The 23,686-nt window shown below is 38.4% G+C and overlaps 1 protein-coding gene across 1 annotated transcript in view; it reads left to right on the top strand.

The window, feature by feature from the left end:
- The window catches only part of angpt2b (angiopoietin 2b), a 76,674-nt gene that overhangs the window by 19,996 nt on the left and 32,992 nt on the right, over positions 1-23,686 (top strand). Inside the window, exons 2-5 of the mRNA XM_062030125.1 lie at positions 9,622-9,777; positions 10,225-10,346; positions 16,543-16,775; positions 19,346-19,470. Of these exons, the coding sequence (XP_061886109.1) occupies positions 9,622-9,777; positions 10,225-10,346; positions 16,543-16,775; positions 19,346-19,470 (636 nt within the window). The remainder of the gene's footprint in view (positions 1-9,621; positions 9,778-10,224; positions 10,347-16,542; positions 16,776-19,345; positions 19,471-23,686) is intronic.

Here is a 23,686-nt window from a genome sequence, read left to right on the forward strand (position 1 = left end):
CATTTTACGAAAAAACAGTACCACTGTTTTTTTTTTTTTTTTTTCTTTTTGGGGTGGGGTTTACGTAAAAAGCTGGCAGCTTAGTTGCCAGAATTTTTGTGTTAAATTGACAGTGGTTTTTACAACATTATATTGTTCATGGAAAAACAGTACAAGTTATTTTCTTATTCTGGCAACTTAGCTCAGTTTCTACCGTAAAAACAAATGTACCGTCTTTCCATTTACAGTAATACACCGTTAAAAACAACAACCGTAGATTTTACAGCCAACAGAATTTTAACGCAAAAAAAGAGTAGTATTATTTTTCAATTTACAGTAATATGCTGTAAAGAACAACGTAAAATGTACTGTCATTTTTATGAATTTGATGTGTAGTTTGCTGTAAAGTTAAGTATTTTTATTTAGACAAAAACATGTTTGGAAAGTAGGATAATATTAGGGCTGCAACAACTAATCGATTAAATCGATTAAAATCGATTACAAAAATAGTTGCCGATTAATTTAATCATCGATTCGTTGGATCTATGTTATGCGCATGCGCAGAGGCTTTTAAAAAAAATAAAATAATAATAATAATAATTTTTTTATTATTTTTATTTATTTAAATAAATCTTTATTTATAAACTGCAACATTTACAAACAGCTGAGAAATAATAATCAAAATACGTATGGTGCCAGTATGCTGTTTTTTTTAAAATAAAATACTGGAAAGGATAGAAATGTAGTTTGTCTCTTTTATCCGATTATTAATCGATGTAATAATCGACAGATTAATCGATTATCAAATTAATCGTTAGTTGCAGCCCTAGATAATATACTGTAATATTTGTAGCAATATTGGATACTTTTGTCCCGTGGAAAACCGTCCTACCAAAGCTCTAATAACTAAAGTTCCTTGGGTGAATAATGTAAACTCACTACACCGGTATGTTTTAGCGCTTTCATGGCGAGTTTACTGAAACATACAAGTAAGAACTTTACACTACTTTATATTAAAAATTGCAACAGCGGAGGATGAATGTCCCATAACAAGAATATAGAGAAAAGGAAGTAGCTTATCGACTACGGCGTCGTCTTGGACTACAAAGGCGGAAGCGCGCAAATTTTCATCTAAACATGCTTTACTACACACCGTAGCTCACCGGCGTCACAATGTAAACAAACGCCATGGGTGGATCTACACCTGACATCCACTGTAATGATACCAAGTACATGAGCGTATCTAGTCGATACTACTATGATTACATCGATATTTTTTGGCATCACAACATCTTCTTTCGTTTTTTTTAAATGTATGTTATGTTTATAAACTCATGTCCCTGGACACATGAGGACTTTGAATATGACCAATGTATGATCCTGTAACTACTTGGTATCGGATTGATACCCAAATTTGTGGTATCATCCAAAACTTATGTAAAGCATCCAAACAACAGAAAAATAAGTGATTATTACATTTTAACAGAAATTTAGATAGAACATGTTAAAACAGAAAATAAGCAGATATTAACAGTAAATGAACAAGTAGATTAATAATCAATTTTTTACAGTTTGTCCCTCATAATGTGTACAAAATATTAGGTGTATAAATGACACAATATGTTACTGCATACGTCAGCAGACTAATTAGGAGTCTTTGTTTGTTTACTTACTACTAAAAGACAAGTTGTCTTGTATGTTCACTATTCTATTTAAGGACAAACTTGCAATAATAAACATATGTTTAATGTACCCTAAGATTTTTTGTTAAAGTAAAGCCAATAATGCAATTTTTTGTGGTCCCCTTTATTTAGAAAAGTATCGAAATACATTTTGGTACCGGTACCAAAATATTGGTATCGGGATAACACTACTCCGAACTGTCGTTTTTTTACATTTACATGGGGGAAAAACATTTTCAACACACATTTTCTTGCGTCTGGAACATTCCGGGGCCAGCAAATTCCGCAAATTATATGAATCACAACTAATTGATAACTATTTATTACGTGAACTTTATTTATTTGTTGGTGTTACGGATTGAGAACAGGAAGTAAACACGTGGTAGCAATTGCTTTGGAATGGAAAAGGGTTAGGATGAATAAGCTCGACTTCTTCCAACTCCTTTTCAGACATGATGTTCAATATGAAAGTGTAAATAAATATGTGATGCATCACGTTGCAACTGTCGGAACTAAGCCAATGCACTACCATAAGGATGCATGCTTTGAGGCATTTGTGTGCCTGTGTTTCTGCAACAAATCTGTGGGATATCACTCACAGCTCCCCTGGGAGGATCCATGATCCTGACCGTGGACCATCTGAACCAGGCCTATTTGAAGGAACCTCTCAACACACAAACCTAACCGCGTATATGAGCCACAAAGTGAACGAGTGCAAGGGGACTGTATTCATTTCCCAAATTCCGTCTTCTAAGAGGGAACTCATGTTTGTTTTCTTTTTGTGTCCGAGCCCCCAACGTGACCTCCTGCCGGGCCCTCGTTTACTCACTCTCTCGGCTGCCCTGAGGGTAGGAGGTGGTCTTGGCAGAAGGGATGTGGGCTTGTTATCGTTTTTGCTTTTAATAGCCTGTGAAGCTTCTGCAAAGGGAGACCTATCGCGTGGGGATCAGAGAGGCCCGGGCTAACCTCACTGAACTGATATCCTGATCTAATACTGAGTGATATGCAAATGTGATGTTAAAAGTAGGGATGCACGATATTACCGGCGGCCGATAATTAACGACAGATAATGGCAATCATGACGTTGCATCCGATAATGAGAATCCAACTGATGAAATGAGACGATGATAATAAAGGCTTATCATCTTGGCGCGGCAGTCACCAGCGTGGGCTTTCATTAGCATGTCAGTAGAAGACATTTCACTCCTAGTTTGCAGAACATCATCTGCATAAAATATACAGGGAGGGTAACAGGCCAACTTTAACACACAAAAAACTGATGCGTCACCTAAAAATTCACCAACAGGAGTATTTCTGGAAGCAGTGCAAATCTGCCGGTGCTGCTAAGCTGAGACCTGGCGTTATTAGCGGCGACCACAGCAAACGTAAAGCCACAGGACTGACGACGAAGCGTTTGATGAAACAGTTTGAAAGAAAAGGCTGTTGGGTGAAAGAACTTGACGACGAAATGAGTAATTGTTTGGTTCATCTGAGGCACAGGCTTTATTTTTTTTACCTTTTATGATTTCGTATTGGAAAAAATGCACTTCATTATTCGAACCCTGATATTATACAGTTCAATTGCACTTTCTCTTTTCTAAAGTAAATCTGTACAGCAGATATGATTATCTACATCAACAATATGATTTGACTGAGTAGCTGGACAGGACAGATTGGAAAACAAGACAACATTTTTGGGGGGATTTTTTTTAATCGGTTAAGAATCGTTAAAAATATGAATCGGGATTAATAAAAAAATCGATTTTTGTTGCCACCCCTAATTGTTATGACCTGTCAGTTTGTTGAAGATCAATTTCTGTTTCAGACAATTAAAGTTATCTTATCGGGCAGCCCGAGTAAAAATAAAAAAAACTTATGACTGTTTCTGAATTTTTCCCATCTTTCACCATCTTTATGTGAGACAAGAACATAAACTTTCGCTTTTTGGTGCGTCTTAAACAGTGAAAAACTGCTAACAAGAGGCGGCTAAAAGTACAGTTGATGGGAGACATCTGTTCGGCATATAAATCCCTCTAAAGTACATCAGAAAATTGCCTACAACGCACCATTTAAATGGACGTGGCCTGCATATTAACAAAGCTATAGCTACATTATTATTCCACGCTGACCAACTATTTTACTGACATACAGACCTTGCTCCTTACAACACAATGCGATAGGACAACAATGTGACTGATAAAGAAGAACAATCAAGAGAAGTTACTTAAATTCTTGAGTTATCATGAATGTGCTTTTAATCACACTACGTACTTAAGTCATGTATATAACACTTTGTAGGCGAAATATATGAATCCCCATTACCTGCATTGTTAGCCACCTCTTACTAGCAGTTTGTCACTATTTAGAACACACAGAAAAGAGAAAGACGTGCTCTTGTCTCACACTGAGACCTGGCGTTATTAGCGGCGACCACAGCAAACGTAAAGCCACAGGACTGATGACGAAGCGTTTGAGAAAAGACTGTTGAGTGAAAGAACTTGACAACAAAATGAGTAACTGTTTCATGTCGTGGTTCATCTGAGGCACAGGCTTTATTTTTTTTTACCCTTCATGATTTCGTATTGGAAAAAAATGCACTTCATTATTCAAACCCTGATATTATACAGTTCAATTGCACTTTCTCTTTTCTAAAGTAAATCTGTACAGCAGATATGATTATCTACATCAACAATATGATTTGACTGAGTAGCTGGACAGCTACTCAGTACATTTTTTAAAATATTTTTGATTATTTTGAATCGATTAAGAATCGTTAAAAATACGAATCAGGATTAATCAGACAATTGAATTTTTTTGCCACCCCTATTTGTTATGTCCTGTCAGTTTGTTTTCGAGCCTGTTGAAGATCAATTTCTGTTCTGAAACAGAAAATTAAAGTTATCTTATCGTGCATCCCGAGTAAAAATCAAAAAACTTATGACCGTTTCAGAATTTGAATTTGAGACACTAACATTAACTTTCACCTTTCGGTGCTTTCTAAACTTTCTATACAAGACAATTTTTTTTTAATGGGTGTGACCTGCATATTAACGAAGCTATAGCTACATTATTATTCAACGCTGACCAACACAGCACCTTGCTCTTTACAACACAATGCGATAGGACAACAATGTGACTGAAAAAGAAGAACAATCAAGAGAAGTTACGGTAATGCTTGAGTTATCATGAATGTGCCTGTAATCACACGACATACTTAAGTCATGTATATAACACTTTATAGGCGAAATTACCTGCATTGTTAGCCACCTCTTACTAACAGTTTGTCACTATTTAGAACACACAGAAAAGAGAAAGACGTGCTCTTGTCTCACACTGAGACCTGGCGTTATTAGCGGCGACCACAGCAAACGTCTTATTTATCTCCTTCATTGATGTGCATCTTTGATAGACAATTATACCACAATTATTCAGTTATACAGTTACACATCAATGCCTGAGAAGGAGCAGGATGAAGAAAAATCTTATAATTGATAAGACGGTCTGAAAGAAAATACTTTTGGGTGAAACAACTTGACAACAAAATGAGTAATTGTTTACAGAAAGTAAATGTGACAATGAAAACAGAGGATTACCTCCAAATTCTTCAGGACAAGCTAAAATCATCAGCCCAGAGGTTGGGTCTTGGGCGCAGTTGGGTGTTCCAACAGGACAATGACCCCAAACACACCTCAAAAGTGGTAAAGGAATGGCTAAATCAGGCTAGAATTAAGGTTTCTAGAATGGCCTTCCCAACGTCCTGACTTAAACGTGTGGACAATGCTGAAGAAACAAGTCCATGTCAGAAAAAACAAAAAATTTAGCTGAACTGCACCAATTTTGTCAAGAGGAGTGGTCAAAAATTCAAGCAGAAGCTTGTGGATGGCTACCAAAAGCGCCTTATTGCAGGTAAACTTGCCAAGGGACATGTAAGCAAATATTAACATTGCTGTATGTATACTTTTGACCCAGCACATTTGCTCACATTTTCAGTAGACCCATAATAAATTCATAAAAGAAGCAAACTTCATGAATGTTTTTTGTGACCAACAAGTATGTGCTCCAATCACTACATCACAAAAAAATAAAACAGCCATGACATGATGTTCTTTACAAGTGTATGTAAACTTTTGACCACTACTGTATATAACACTTTATAGGCGAAATAGATGAATCCCCATTACCTGCATTGTTAGCCACCTCTTACTAGCAGTTTTCACTATTTAGAACACACAGAAAAGAGAACGTCGTGTGCTCTTGTCTCACATAAGAATTGCAGAAAATGTCTTCCAAAAAAAGTGCAGTTCCTCTTTAAAGTGAGGCAGAATAAATCAATCCTGTGCCAAACGGCTAGCATCATAATCACCGTGGTGTGCCTCTTCCCGTGTAATTATAAGTGGGAACAAATGGGTCTAATGGCGAGACAATTAGGATACAAATGCATCTCCTGTGTCTTCATTTACGCCATTTAGAAACATTAGGAAAGAATTAGGCTTCATTTGAAATGTGATTTAAACGGGCGCAGTGTGCTGCAGAGCAGCAATTAGTGCAACTCACAGTGGAGACAAGTGGACTCGTGCTCCGAAGACCACGACTGGACGGATTATGACGCAAGGATGCCGGCTTTAATCCGTCCGGTCACCACTTCAAGATGTCTGAGCGTCGCAGAATGCAAAAAAGTCGTGATTTAAAGAGCAAAAGGGAGCATGAAGGGACCAACAGAGAAGAATTACCACACAGCAAAAAGTGAATTGCCAATTCATCTTCATTCGCCTATTTGGTTCATCCTTTTATACTTCATCAAATATTGAGTATTTTCCATTGGATGCATTCAACAAACCTATTTTTTTTCATTTGGAGTCCTTTCATGAGCTGTTTGAAAACCTTGGAGGCGTATTATTGTTATTTTACGATACGTCTCTGCGCTTTCATGAACGGTCATACTAAAATGTTTGGTATATATTACAGTTGTACGGTACTAGCATAGTACCACGATACTAATCAATCATATTCGGAACTATACCGCCTCTAAAAAGTACCGGTCCACCATCGTCGTCGTCATTGCTGGTTTTACGAGCAGAGGAGCATGTTCGGCAGCACACACACACAGAGTACTTACAAGCAGACACAGTGTGCAGACAGAAAAGGGAGAACGGACACATTTTGGCCTAAAAAGTAAAGATAAAGGTGAAGTTATAACACTGAAAGAGGAAGAGGTGCTTTAAGACATGGCGAGCTAGCTAGCAGCTAAAGTCGGTAGTGTTTTAGCTACTTCTAAATCACTAATCCTGGCCTCCGTGGTGACAAATAAAGTAAGTTTCTTACAAGTATCATTATCACTGCAGGACGAGGAATAGCTAAACATGCTTCACTACACACCGTAGGAGGATACAATAGCTCACCGGCGTCACAATGTAAACAAACGCCATGGGTGGATCTACACCTGACATCCACTGTAATGATACCAAGTACAATAGTGTATCTAGTCGATACTACTATGATAACATCGATATTTTTTTAGCATCACAAAATCTTCTTTCGTTTAAAAAAAAAAAGTATATTATGTTTATGAAGTCAGTAAATACTTACCTGGACACACGAGGACTTAAATTATGACCAATGTATGATCCTGTAACTACTTGGTATCAGATCGATACTTACATTTGTGGTATCATCCAAAACTAATGTAAAGTATCAAACAAGAGAAGAATAAGTGATTATTACATTTTAACAGAAGTGTAGATAGAACATGTTGAAATGGAAAGTAAGCAAATATTAACAGTAAATGAACAAGTGGATTAATTATTCATTTTCTACAGTTTGTCCTTAATAATGTTGACAAAATAATAGAATGGGGAATGACACAATATGTTACTGCATACGTCAGCAGACTAATTAGGAGTATTTGTTTGTTTACTTACTACTAAAAGACAAGTTGTCTAGTATGTTCACTATTTTATTTAAGGACAAACTTGCAATAATAAACATATGTTTAATGTACCTTAAGATTTTTTTGTTAACATAAAGCCAATAATGACATTTTTTTGAGGTCCCCTTTTAGTATCGAAAAGTACTGAAATGTATCGAATACATTTTGGTACCAATACCAACATATTGGTATTGGGACAACACTACTAATACATATATATATATATATATATATATATATATATATATATATATATATATATATATATATATATATATATATATATATATATATATATATATATATATATATATATATATATATATATGTATATATATATATATATACTACCGTTCAAAAGTTTGGGGTCACATTGAAATGTCCTTATTTTTGAAGGAAAAGCACTGTACTTTTCAATGAAGACAACTTTAAACTAGTCTTAACTTTAAAGAAATACACTCTATACATTGCTAATGTGGTAAATGACTATTCTAGCTGCAAATGTCTGGTTTTTGGTGCAATATCTACATAGGTGTATAGAGGCCCATTTCCAGCAACTATCACTCCAGTGTTCTAATGGTACAATGTGTTTGCTCATTGGCTCAGAAGGCTAATTGATGATTAGAAAACCCTTGTGCAATCATGTTCACACATCTGAAAACAGTTTAGCTCGTTACAGAAGCTACAAAACTGACCTTCCTTTGAGCAGATTGAGTTTCTGGAGCATCACATCTGTGGGGTCAATTAAACGCTCAAAATGGCCAGAAAAAGAGAACTTCCATCTGAAGTGAAGTGAAGTGAAGTGAATTACATTTATATAGCGCTTTTTCTCAAGTGACTCAAAGCGCTTTACATAGTGAAACCCAATATCTAAGTTACATTCAAACCAGTGTGGGTGGCACTGGGAGCAGGTGGGTAAAGTGTCTTGCCCAAGGACACAACGGCAGTGACTAGGATGGCGGAAGCGGGGATCGAACCTGCAACCCTCAAGTTGCTGGCACGGCCGCTCTACCAACCGAGCTATACCGCCCCACAAACTGTCTGAAACTCGACAGTCTATTCTTGTTCTTAGAAATGAAGGCTATTCCACAAAATAAATTGTTTGGGTGACCCAAAACTTTTGAACGGTAGTGTATATATATATATATATATATATATATATATATATATATATATATATATATATATATATATATATATATATATATATATATATATATTAGGGATGTCCGATAATGGCTCTTTTGCCGATATTCCGATATTGTCTAACTCTTAATTATCGATTCCGATATCAACCGATACCGATATATACAGTGGTGGAATTAACACATTATTATGCCTAATGTTGTTGTGATGCCCCGCTGGATGCATTAAACAATGTAACAAGGTTTTCCAAAATAAATCAACTCAAGTTATGGAAAAAAATGCCAACATGGCACTGCCATATTTATTATTGAAGTCACAAAGTGCATTATTTTTTTTTAACATGCCTCTAAACAGCAGCTTGAAATTTGGGACATGCTCTCCCTGAGAGAGCATGAGGAGGTTGAGGTGGGCGCGGTTGAGGTGTATATTGTAGCGTCCCGGAAGAGTTAGTGCTGCAAGGGGTTCTGGGTATTTGTTCTGTTGTGTTTATGTTGTGTTACGGTGCGGATGTTCTCCCGAAATGTCTTTGTCATTCTTGTTTGGTGTGGCTTCACAGTGTGGCGCGTATTTGTAACAGTGTTAAAGTTGTTTATACGGCCACCCTCAGTGTGACCTGTATGGCTGTTTACCAAGTATGCCTTGCATTCACAGGTGTGTGTGAAAAGCCGTAGATATTATGTGATTGGGCCGGCATGTGATTGGGCTCTGTACTTCTCCCTACGTCCGTGTACACAGCGGCCTTTTAAAAAGTCATACATTTTACTTTTTGAAACCGATACCGATAATTTCTGATATTACATTTTAAAGCATTTATCGGCCAATAATATCGGCAGTCCGATATTATCGGACATCTCTAATATATATATATATATTTGTTTTTTTCTTCAGCTGGAGAACTTCATCCAGGAGAACGTTCGCTCCGGCGTGGAGGAAATGAAAAGAGCGGCGGTGCACACTCACACCGCCGCCATGCTGGAGATGGGCAGCAACCTCCTCAGTCAGTCGGCGGAGCAAACACGCAAACTGACCGACGTTGAGACTCAGGTGCCATTTATTCCTTTGCGGACACGCAGATATCTGCATTGCTTTGCTTCTTTTTGGGGGGGGTTTCAACTGTAACCTCAAAGTACAGTAAAGTTAAAGTTTGCATTTGACCCATCACCCTTGATCACCCCCGGGGAGGTGAGGGGAGCAGTGAGCAGCAGCGGGTGGCCGCGCCCGGGAATCATTTTTTGGTGATTTAACCCCCAATTCCAACCCTTGATGCTGAGTGCCAAGCAGGGAGGTAATGGCTCCCATTTTTATAGTCTTTGGTATGACTCGGCCGGGGTTTGAACTCACGACCTACAGTAGTTTTAGTAAGTCATTTAGTAAGTAGTTAGTGAATTCCTTCCCAAGTTCCCATGTGAAACTGAAGGAATCATTTCCAAACATGGATGCATTTCCCAATTTTCCACATGTTCTTGTGTACTATACATCATCTTCCTCTAGGTATTAAACCAGACAAGTCGCCTGGAGATTCAGCTGCTGGAGTACTCGCTTTTTACCAACCGCCTGGAGAAGCACATTCTCCTGCAGACTCAGGAGATCTCACGCCTCGGTGACAAAAACAGGTGAGCACATAATGACGCAACTGCAAGCACAGATCCAGTTTGAGCATTTTTTTTTTTTTTTTGGCAGTGGAAGGAAGTCATTCAGGGGTGGAGGTTGTTCACACACTCACACTACTTTTAGGCTGCGTTCACACTGCAGGGTCGCATGTCCAAATTCAGATTGGACTGTCAAATTCCATCTTTTAAGTCAGGAGTGCCCACACTTTTTCTACTTTTCAATTGACCAAGTGGAGGAGATCTACCTCATTCATATATAGGATAGGATAGGACTTTATTGTCATTGCACAAGTACAACGAAACTGTGTTTTTTCAGCACAAACCTGTTCGAGATTAGACAAACAAACAGTGTACAAGGTTACAGAACAGGAACGCTGATGGGTCGCCAAAGGCGCCCCGTAAAAGATAAGAAAAAGGTAAAACGCTGGGGAAAATGAGTAAAAAAATACAATCTAGACTGGGCTCCTAAGGGGGCCTAGTCTGGAGTGGGAAACAACCTCCATGCAATGCACACATAAACACGTTACATTTAATCACGACCACTCGCAAAAGAGGGGCGGGGAGTTGGGGCCCTGGAGGTCGACTGCTGCTATGAAGCGCTGCCAGCCGTCCATCACCCCGAGGGGAAACAAGCGGTGGTGAAGGCGTGGGGTGTGGGAGGGAGGGGGGTGTGTGTGTATGTGCCCATTGTCTTGGGTGTGATCATAGACTGAGGCCGATCTACCTATCGCCCTCACCAGAGGCAAGACAGAAAGAAAACAAATTATATATATAGCTGTATATATATATATATATATATATATATCATTTATATTCTTTTAATTATGAAAGAAGACCTTTTTGTTAACAAGTTACAGGTGTTTAATGATAATACAATCATGTTTGTTACATGTTTTTAACATGTAAAGTGACTTTGGGTACTTAGAAAAGCGCTATATAAATCCCAGGTATTATTATTATTATTATTATGTTTAACACCTTTCTTATACACTATATTGCCAAAAGTATTTGGCCACCTAGGGTTCAGTATGATGTGGGTCCACCTTTTGCAGCTATTACAGCTTCAACTCTTCTGGGAAGGCTGTCCACAAGGTTGCGGAGTGTGTTTATAAAAATGCTCGACCATTCTTCCATTCTTCGAGAAGGCCTGGCTCTCAGTCTCCATTTTGATTGATTGAAACTTGTATTCGTAGATTGCACAGTACAGTACATATTCCGTACAATCGACCACTCAATGGTAACACCTGAATACGTTTTTCAACTTGTTTAAGTCGGGGTCCACGTTAATCAATTCATGGTAATTCATCCTAAAGGGTTCAGGTCAGGACTCTGTGCAGGCCAGTCAAGTTCATCCACACCAGACTCCGTCATCCGTGTCTATATGGACCTTGCTTTGTGCATTGGTGGGATGGCGTGGCGCAGTCAATATATATATATATATATATATATATATATATATATATATATATATATATATATATATATATATATATATATATATATATATATATAGCCCATTTTAACCCTAAAAAAGTTTGGGGACCCCTGGTCTAAGTAAAACACTAGACATGTGCCTCTCATATAGCTGAAGAATGTGATACAATCTTTAGAAACAGGTCCTAAAATGATAAAAATCATAATTCATCTTTTTATAATAGACAATTGTTTTGTTGTAGTATAGTGTGACAGTACACATGACAGGTTGTTGATGACTATATTAGTTTTCCTTTCTTTCTCTGACCTCTTGTCCTCTGTGCTTTTATTTTGGCTGCATTCCGTGCTGTGCAGTACCTTTACTCTCTGCTCATTGTCCTGCCAGCGCACTTGTTTCTTCATTGTTCCTGATTTCGATTTAGTTCCACCTTGTTCCATCTTTCTGTGGCTGCTTCATTGTCTATTGTGGCTTTGTGCTGAAGCCACAATACTTTTGTCCCAAATTAAAAAAGGCCTTTTTTTACTTGCACGCCGCCTACCGTCTCTGCATCTTGGTGCCACACCGCCAGCAACCGTGCAAACATGGTTACAATCGTATTAGCAGTAATGTTGTTATATTATGAATGACAAATGAAAAGAATAATGAAACATAGGAAAGGAAATAATGAATAAATGATTTTTAAAAAAAGCAGAATTACAATAGAATTCTTCTATCAGCCTGTTAGTGTACGTGCAAACTGGATTTCCTTTTACAACAACTAGGACTATCTGCCTAAACTCAATCCAATCTGACAAAAACATTGCACCCGCAGTATAATATGCATTGTGTGAGCATGTGTGTGTGTGTGTGTGTGTGTGTGTGTGTGTGTGTGGAGCACAAGAAGGCAGCGCTGGCTAGGAGGGGTTTCCTGCTCTCCTTACTAGGAACACAAGCACATGAGGTGGGACTCTGGTCAGGGGGGTGAACGGCAGGTCAACAGTCAGCGTGAAAAGAAGTGGGCGGCTGCTGCCCTTTTTTGGCTGACTGTTTATCACCAAACGCCACAGCGAGGGTCCAGCGCCTCCAACGTTGCCACCTGTTGCACATCTGGCACTGCTGGTTCTTTATTACAACACACATTCATAAATAAACACACACCCGTGAGTGTACACACCATATAGGGTGCGTGCGGGTCCAGATGTCACAGTAGGGCTGGACCATTATGGCAAAAATAACAATCAAAAACATTTTGATTGATATTGTAATCACGATTAATTACCATCATTTCCAGACTGTAAGGCGCACTTAAAATCCTTTCATTTTAGCAAAACTCGTCCCCTTCACACCGACTGCGCTAACAAAATAAAGGTTTCAGAAAAGCACCTTACACAACTTAATAGAGATGTCCGATAATATCGGACTGTCGATATCATCGGCCGATAAATGCTTTAAAATGTGACATCGGAAATGATCGGTATCAGTTTCAAAAAGTAAAATGTATGACTTTTTAAAAGGCCGCTGTGTATACGGACGTAGGGAGAAGTACAGAGCGCCAATAAACCTTAAAGGCACTGCCTTTGCGTGCCGGCCCAGTCACATAATATCTACGGCTTTTCACACACACAAGTGAATGCAACGCTTACTTGGTCAACAGCCATACAGGTCACACTGAGGGTTGTGTATAAACAACTTTAACACTGTTACACATATGCGCCACACTGTGAACCCACACCAAACAAGAATGACAAACACATTTCGGGAGAACATCCGCACCGTAACACAACATAAACACAACAGAACAAATACCCAGAACCCCTTGCAGCACTAACTCTTCCGGGACGCTACAATATACACCCCCCTAGTCCCCCCTCCCCCCACCTCAACCTCCTCATGTGCTCTCGGGGAGAGCATGTCCGAAATTCCAAGCTGCTGTTTTGAGGCATGTTAAAAAAAATAATGCACTTTGTGACTTCAATAATAAATATGGCAGTGCCATGTTGGCATTTTTTTCCAGAACTTGAGTTGATTTATTTTGGAAAACCTTGTTACATTGTTTAATGCATCCAGCGGGGCATCACAACAACATTAGGCATAATAATGTGTTAATTCCACCACTGTATATATCGGTATCGCTTGATATCGGAATCGGTAATTAGGAGTTGGACAATATCGGAATATCGGATATCGGCAAAAAAGCCGCTATCGGACATCTCTACAACTTAAATGACTTATTGATACATTTACTCAATTATTATGCTTTGACCTAAAATACTGGTCCAAAAATGTTTAATAAATGTGAGGATTTTTGCATTTATTTAACCAACATTTTATCAAATTGTATTTGACATAAAAAGCACACACCATATGGTGGTAAAATAGTGTGAAAGGTAAACAACTGACTTAAAATGGAAAAACTTTTTTATATTGCTGTTATTTAGAATCAGAATAGTTTTATTGCCATTGTTTGAGAACAGGTTCACAAACTAGGAATTTTTCTTGGTGCAAACGTGCGACATAAAACACAAAGAACACATATTTGGTATAAAAAGATTTTTATAAGATATTTAGATTTATTGTTACTGCTATTATGATTATCATTTTACTTGTTGTGGTTTATTTGTTACTAATTTATATCCAAGTGTTTTGTACTATATTTAAAGTTGGTGTTACAATAAATGAATGAAAAATGGTGTAATTACCGTATTTTCTGCACAGATTATAAGGCGCATTAAGGGAGTCATATTATTTTTATTATTTTTCTAAATATGTGGTCTACATAACATGTAATGGTGGTTCTTTGGTCAAAATGTTGCATAGATGATGTTTTACACATCATCTTCAAGTCGCTTTCTTACAGTCGCTTCAGGATGCGGCGTTTTTTGGGCGGTCTTATTTACGTGGCTCACCTTGGACAGCGTCTTCTCCCCGTCATCTTTGTTGTAGCGGTGTAGCGTGCAAGGACGGGAGTGGAAGAAGTGTCAAAAGATGGCGCTAACTGTTTTAATGACATTCAGACTTTACTTCAATCAATAACGGAGCAGCATCTCCTCCGACCGGAATTCTCTAAAAGTTCCTTGGGTGAATAATGTAAACTCACTACACCGGTATGTTTTAGTGCTTTCATGGCGAGTTTACTGACAGATATAAGTAAGAACTTTACACTACTTTATATCAGAAATGGCAACAGTGGAGGATGAATGTCACATAACACGAAGATAGAGAAAAAGAAGAAGCTTATCGACTACGGCGTTGACACGGACTACAAAGGCGGAGGCGCACAATTTTTCAGGACTAATGCAGATCCCAAATAAAGATCAGCAGGTACCAGAAGGTAAGAAAAGTTACTTTTGCATAATATTGCGAAACAAAATGCCAGATAATATGTCTTACCTTATACACACACCATAATAATACTCCTATGTTGAAGCACAGTACAATCCATCAAGTGGTGTGGCTTCATAGCTTACCAAAGTCCTACTAAAACATTTTGATAGATTTTTGAGCGGCATGTGTAATTTTCTATATTTTCAATGGAACATATAACATGGTGTTGTTTACTTGAGTCATATTGCCATCATATTGCAGTCTGCCCGTATCTCTTATGTGTGACTGCCATCTACTGGTCACACTTATCATTACACCATGTAACAAATAAAATAGCTTCGAGTTCGGTAAGCACAACCAAATGTATGCCTTACATTAGGCACACCGGGTTATACGGCGCATTGTCGAGTTTTGAAAAAATGAAAGGATTTTAAGTGCGCTTTATAGTCCGAAAAATACGGTTGTTGTTTTTTAATCTGTAATGTTCTATATTTTCAATGGAACATATAACATGTTGTTGTTGTTTACTGGCGTCATCTTGCAGTCTACATGTATCTCTTATGTTTGACTGCCATCTACTGGTCACACTTATCATTACACCATGTACCAAATAAAATAGCTTCGAGTTCGGTAAGCACAACCAAATGTATGCCTTACATTAGGCACACCGGGTTATACGGCGCATTGTCGGGTTTTGAGAAAATGAAATGATTTTAAGTGCGCTTTATGGTCCGAAAAATACGGTTGTTGTTTTTAATCTGTAATGTTCTATATTTTCAATGGAACATATAACATGTTGTTGTTGTTTACTGGCGTCATCTTGCAGTCTACATGTATCTCTTATGTTTGACTGCCATCTACTGGTCACACTTATCATTACACCATGTACCAAATAAAATTGCTTCGAGGTCGGTAAGCAAAACCAAAAGTATTCCGTACATTAGGTGCTATAAACCGCACTGTCGAGTTTTGAGAGAAAAAATACAAATTTCAGTGCGCCCTATAGTCCGGAAAATACTCTAGCTCTTTTTTTCACTCATTGGCTCCTCATCAATCAATCAATGTTTATTTATATAGCCCTAAAGTGTCTCAAAGGGCTGCACAAGCCACAACGACAGCCTCATTTGTTTCACCATCACAAGGTCCAGAATGTGCATCGTTGTTATTTTCGATAATTGTATTTTCATAATCGTGAAAAGCGCTAATCAAAATTAAAATGGGATTATTTGTCCAGCCCTATGTCAGCTGTGAAATATTGTCGGACCACAACATCCGCGGTTGCAAATTACTACTTGACTGGAATGTAACTGACATAAGAAAAGAAAAACAATTATGAACTTGATTGCTCACATCTGTATTTGTTCTGTGTTACCGAGTAAATAATATCGATCGCCCATTTCGATGTATTCACTCATCCTGACCGGACCAAGATGACGGACATGATGTGTGATGTTGTTTCAGCGGTCTAGAAGAGAGGCTGGTGACGCTGGAGGCTCGCTATGGGATGGAGCTGCAGGGCTTGCAGAGAGACAAGCAAGAGTTGCAGGAGCTGATGCAAAGGCAGAGTGGTCTGGTGGCTCAGCTCCAGGGCGAGCTGGGCAGTGCGGCTCTCAACAGCACCCGGCTGCAGAGACAACAGGCCCTGCTCACTGACAGCGTGGGACACCTCCTCGCCTTGGTCAACCACTGCAATGGTAAGCGGACGAATAGGATCAATAATCCGTTTACACTACATGGCAAACTAGGGTTTTTTTGCCAGATGTGATCTTTGTGCGTCAGATTCAGACCACATCAGGATGTAGTCCGAATCCGATTGGAATCTGATCGTATCAAATGTGACTTCAGTCTAAAGCAGGTGTGTTGAACTCATTTTAGATGGGGGGCCACGTGGAGAAAAATCTACTGCCAAGTGGGACAGACTGGTAAAAACTGACGGACTGGTAAAAATCCACAATAACTTAAAAATAAAATACAATTAAAATAAAGACAACTTTAGATTGTCTTCTTTGTTTAAAAATTAAAAATGTAATTATTTATTTTAATTCAATGTAATTTCAATTTAATTAAATAATTAAATTAGATTAAATTAATTAAATGGATTAAAAATAAAACAAGCACATTCTGAAAATGTACACATCGTTTTTTTTTTACACTTACACTACTGTTCAAAAGTTTGGGGTCACCCAAACAATTTTGTGGAATAGCCTTCATTTCTAAGAACAAGAATAGACTGTCGAGTTTCAGATGAAAGTTCTCTTTTTTTGGCCATTTGGAGTGTTTAATTGACCCCACAAATGTGATGCTCCAGAAACTCAATCTGCTCAAAGGAAGGTCAGTTTTGTAGCTTCTGTAACGAGCTAAAGTGTTTTCAGATGTGTGAACATGATTGCACAAGGCTTTTCTAATCATCAATTAGCCTTCTGAGCCAATGAGCAAACACATTGTACCATTAGAACACTGGAGTGATAGTTGCTGGAAATGGGCCTCTATACACCTATGTAGATATTGCACCAAAAACCAGACATTTGCAGCTAGAATAGTCATTTACCACATTAGCAATGTATAGAGTGTATTTCTTTAAAGTTAAGACTAGTTTAAAGTTATCTTCATTGAAAAGTACAGTGCTTTTGTTTAAAAAATAAGGACATTTCAATGTGACCCCAAACTTTTGAACGGTAGTGTACATGTTGCGCTTAATAGTTTTCTATCTTTATTTGTGAATGACTGAGCATTTCATGGAAGCTGCTTTTATACCCAATCATGGCACCCACCTGTTCCTAATTAGCCTGTTCACCTGTGGGATGTTCCAAATAAGTGTTTGACGAGCATTCCATTCAACTTTCTCAGTCTTTTTTGCCACTTGTGCCAGCTTTTTTGAAACATGTTGCAGGCATCAAATTCCAAATGAGCTAATATTTGCAGAAAATAAAGTTTTCCGGTTCAAACGTTAAGTATCTTTGATCTTTGAATATACAGTCGTGGACAAAAGTTTACATACACTGGTAAAGAACATCATGTCATGGCTGTTTTGAGTTTCCAATCATTTCTACAACTCTTATTTTTTTGTGTGATGTAGTGATTGGAGCACATACTTGTTGCTCACAAAAAACATTCATGAAGTTTGTTTCTTTTATGAATTTATTATGGCTCTACTGAAAATGTGAGCAAATGTGCTGGAATCAAAAGTATACATACTCTGTCCATGTGATGTCGGATGAAACAAAAATGTAGCTGTTTTGCCACAATACCCAGCAATATGTTTGGAGGAGAAAAGGTGAGGCCTTTAATCGCAGGAACACCATTCCTACCGTCAAGCATGGTGGTGGTGGTGGTATTATGCTCTGGGCCTGTTTTGCTGCCAATGGAACTGGTGCTTTACAGAGAGTAAATGGGACAATGAAAAAGGAGGATTACCTCCAAATTCCTCAGGACAAGCTAAAATCATCAGCCCGGAGGTTGGGTCTTGGGCGCAGTTGGGTGTTCCAACAGGACAATGACCCCAAACACACCTCAAAAGTGGTAAAGGAATGGCTAAATCAGGCTAGAATGAAGGTTTTAGAATGGCCTTCCCAAAGTCCTGACTTAAACGTGTGGACAATGCTGAAGAAACAAGTCCATGTCAGAAAACCAACACATTTAGCTGAACTGCACCAATGTTGTCAAGAGGAGTGGTCAACAATTCAAGCAGAAGCTTGTGGATGGCTACCAAAAGCGCCTTATTGCAGGTAAACTTGCCAAGGGACATGTAAGCAAATATTAACATTGCTGTATGTATACTTTTGACCCAGCACATTTGCTCACATTTTCAGTAGACCCATAATAAATTCATAAAAGAAGCAAACTTCATGAATTTTACTTTTTGAAATCGATACCGATCATTTTGAAACAGATACCAATAATTTCCGATATTACATTTTAAAGCTTTTATCGGCCGATATTATCGGACATCCCTACTTACTATGGTATATTATTTATTTATTCAGTGTTCTGTTACAGAGAACAAGCAAATGGAATAAAATTGCTATGGTATGAAGAGGGGTAGGATTAAATAAGCTATGTTTCTTCCTACTCCTTTTCGGACGTGTTGTAATGAAACAACTGGAAATATGTGATGCATCACATTCTATTGTATGCATGATCCAAATAAACTGAACTGACTGTCAGTGTACTCAATGGTACTTTAAAATCCACAATGCACTGAGATCACAACAAGTGAACCGCAAACTGTATTTAGAAACAACTTTTTTTCTTTTTCCCCCTACAGAAATCTCCAAAGTGCCCAAGGAGGAGCCGCTGACTTTCAGGGACTGTTCAGAGATTCTTCAGTCTGGACAAACAGCGAGTGGAATATATGGCATACACCTCCCCAACTCCACCCACTCTGTCAAGGTAGAGCATTTCTTTAAGTTTTACAGTATTTTGGAAGATGTTTTGTGAAAATACACTACAGTGTTTCCCACACATTCATTTATTTGTGGCGGCCCGCCACGAAAGAATTACGTCCGCCACAAATAAAAATAAAATAAAAAAATTGTTTTTTTTTTGTCCTGTCCAGCTTCTCAGGCAAATCATGTAGTTGATGTAGATGCCCATATCGGCTGTTCAGATTTACTTTACAAAAGAGAAGTGTAGGATACTTCTCTTGTTGCCTTATTTGTATTTGACTTTATTAAATGTATTTATATTAGAAACACAACATGTGTATATAACAAAGGGTGCAAAGTCTGCAGGCAGTAGGAAACACATGGTTAAGTGTAGGGAGTAAAACTGATGGCAGTCTAAAGTTCAAGATTTTTGGAGCTCTTTGTTCAGTGGATCAGATGTTTGATGAAGCTCTGTGTCTATCTACCACCACTACTGTTTTCTGTTTATTTGTTACTGACTGTGGCACGACACCTCTGCCTCTGTTTCACTTTATGTTGCTGGTAAATAATATGGTTGTAGTAGTAGGCTTAAGTTAAATTATTTAGTATGCACTAATTAAAGGGGCAGAGCTTTATGAGACATTTTAGCTTTTATATTTTATAAGATATATTTTTGTAAGAACCACAATTAATACAAATATTTCAGTAAATAACTTATTGTTCAAATCTGTATATAAATATGTACATAAAGTGTTGTAATTATATTGTAAAATGGATGGATGGATGGACGTTTAAAACAAAACTATTATTAATTAGTAAGTATACATTTTTTGAGCCTTTTTAGAGAAAATCATATCATTGTAGTAAATTATGCAAATCACTCGATGATGTCATGTGACCACGCCCATAGCCACGCCCCCACCACCACAGGTATCTTGGCAGTTTATGGGAAACACTGCACTATATTGCCAAAAGTATTTGGCAACCCATCCAAATGATCAGAATCAGGTGTCCTAATCACAGGTGTATGAAATCAGTGGTGGTGGTGTAAAGCACGTCACCACTGGACTCTAGAGCAGTGGAGACGCCTTCTCTGGACTGATGAATCACGGCAATCTGATGGACCAGTCTGGGTTTGGAGGTTGCCAGGAGAACGCTACATTTATTGACTGGCCTGCTCAGAGTCCTGACCTTTGGGATGAATTAGAATGGAGACTGAGAGCCAGGCCTTCTCCACCAACATCAGTGTGTGACCTCACCAATGCGCTTTTGGAAGAACGGTGGAAAATTCCTATAAACACACTCCGCGACCTTGTGGACAGCCTTTCCAGAAGAGTTGAAGCTGTAAAAGCTGCAAAAGGTCCTATAACCCTATGGGTTAGGAATGGGAAGTTCATATGTGAGTCAAGGCAGGTGGCCAAATACTTTTGGCAATATAGTGTACCAGGCATGGCGTCCTGAAGGCTCCATCTTAACTTTGTGTGTCAGAATATGTGTTAACGCGACCATGGCTTGGATTCAAGACTGGTGTCCTCACTGTTTGCTCTCAAGACAGCAGCATTTTTCATTATTCATAAATTTGACTTGCTAGTTGGCACCGTGTTGGCTTGTTCTGCCGCTTCGGGCGAGGTGGCCAGGTGTTAGGTTGCACTGCCATGTGTTTCCTGTCAACAGGGGGCGCTGGCATTCCCAGCCATGCACGCTGTTAGACCCCCGATCGTTGCCGCCTTCAATCTATGCCACACATGAAACCGGCAAGCTGGGTGGCGTCTATTACATGAAACAGATTCAGCGATACTGGATTTTACAAACAGAGATTCAGACAAGGTTCCAAAAGTCCTAAACACGTGCTCAGTACCATAGGAGGCCATCTACATTTATGCCAGTGGGTGCTAGGTGTGTGTGTGTGTGTGTGTATTAGTGTTGTCCCGGTACCGGTACCAAAACTATTTTGGTACTCTTCTCAATAAAGGGGACCACACATTGGATTTATTTTAACAAAAAAATCTTAGGGTACATTAAACATATGTTCATTATTGCAATTTTGTCCTTAAATAAAATAGTATCATTATCACTGGAGGACAAGGAATAGCTAAACATGCTTCACTACACACCGTAGGAGGATACAATAGCTCACCGGCGTCACAATGTAAATAAATGCCATGGGTGGATCTACACCTGACATCCACTGTAATGATACCAAGTACAGGAGCGTATCTAGTCGATACTACTATGATTACATCGATATTTTTTAGCAACACAAAAAATGTTTTTGTTTAAAAAAAAATTTATATTATGTTTATAAACTCAGGAAATATGTCCCTGGAAACATGAGGACTTTGAATATGACCAATGTATGATCCTGTAACTACTTGGTATCGGATCGATACCTAAATTTGTGGTATCATCTAAAACTAATGTAAAGTATCCAAACAATATTAGAATAAGTGATTATTACATTTGAACAGAAGTGTAGATAGAACATGTTAAAACAGAAAATAAGCAGATATTAACAGTAAATGAACAAGTAAATTAATAATTCATTTTCTACAGCTTGTCCTTCATAATGTAGACAAAATAATAGGTGTATAAATGACACAATATGTTACTGCATACGTCAGCAGACTAATTAGGACTCTTTGTTTGCTTACTTACTACTAAAAGACAAGTTGTCTAGTATGTTCACTATTTTATTTAAAGACTAAATTACAATAATAAACATATGTTTAATGTACCCTAAGATTTTTCGTTAAAATAAAGCCAATAATGCCCTTTGTAACAAACGCACCCAAGTTCTCCGGGTGTCGCTGCCACTGCACAAATGAAGGAGTCACGGGTGGGACTTGATATTCAGCTGGGAAACGACTAAAACAATAAATAACCACAAGACATATATAACTATTAGCCACAACACGATCAGGCTTATATTTAATATGCCACAAATGAATCCCGCATCACAAACATCTCCCCCCTCCCGTCCATATACAATACAAACCAAACACCTGCACAACACACTCAGTCCCACAGCCCAAAGTGCAGTTCCAAAGTTAATACATCACATATATCCCCCCCCCAAAGTCCCCAAAGGTACGTACTCGACATGCACGTACGGGCAAGCGATAACATGTTGGAAGATGCAGCTACTCTCGTTACCATCCAACTCAAGTCCTCCTGGTAAGAGTCTTTGTGTGTCCCAGTTCTCCACAGGCCAATGGTAAAAAAAGAGGATTTCTTCCATGCAGTGGCTCCATAGCACCGGATGCCTTTTACATGCCCACATTCTATTAAGTTACATTTTTCATATTAGCATGATTATTGGATACGCCTTTTAGGGCTGGGCGATATATGGAATATACTCGATATATCGCGGTGTTGTCTCTGTGCGATATAAAAAATGACTATATGGTGACATTCAAGTATACGTTCTCACGCAGTTGCTTTTAGCTTTCTTGTCTCTCCTTCTCACAGAGACTTGAACAAGCGCACCTTCTTACATACGTCACATACTGTCGCGCGTGCAACGTCATAGAGAGGTAGCGGCATGGGTAACGTTAGCTGTGATGCTAGCAGAGTGGTAATACGAGAGAAAGAAGGTGCAAATCTGGTAACAAATGAAGGAAGAATTCAATCCCAAGAAAAACAGCAGGGGGTCCATCGTCTGGCGGTGGTTTGGCTTCAAGCGGGAAGATGTTGAACAGACAACCGTAATATGTCAAGTGTGGGGCAAAAGCGTTGCTACAAAAAGTAGCACCACTGCTAATATGTAGCATCATTTGAAAAGTCACCCGCTAGAGAATGAAGAGTGCTTGAAACTCCGCATGTCAACATCTCCGTTTGGTGCCACACCAACAAAATGCCCAAGCAACCATTTCCACATCAACACCATATGAAACAAATAGTCAACAACAGAAGGAGATAACGTCCGCAGGAACCTACCACATAGTGAAGGACATACACTATTTGATTTCCTATTATGCAGCTCATTTTTATTTGACACTTATTGAAATATCTTGTGTGACATCATGCACAAAAGTGCACTTTATTTGTTTTAAACTATTGTAGTGGTGTTCTGTACAAAAAGTGCACTTTAATTTAGTGTTGTTTTGATATGTCATCTTAGTGACATCATGCACAAAAGTGCACTAATAGCTTGTTTTAAAATGTCTCTGACAATCTTGCACTTTCTGTTTTGGAAATGACATGAATGTTTGTGCCACTGCTTAATAAATACAGTTTTGGTC

The sequence above is a fragment of the Entelurus aequoreus genome, linkage group LG20 (genome assembly GCF_033978785.1).
Source record: "Entelurus aequoreus isolate RoL-2023_Sb linkage group LG20, RoL_Eaeq_v1.1, whole genome shotgun sequence".
NCBI classification, from domain to species: domain Eukaryota; kingdom Metazoa; phylum Chordata; class Actinopteri; order Syngnathiformes; family Syngnathidae; genus Entelurus; species Entelurus aequoreus.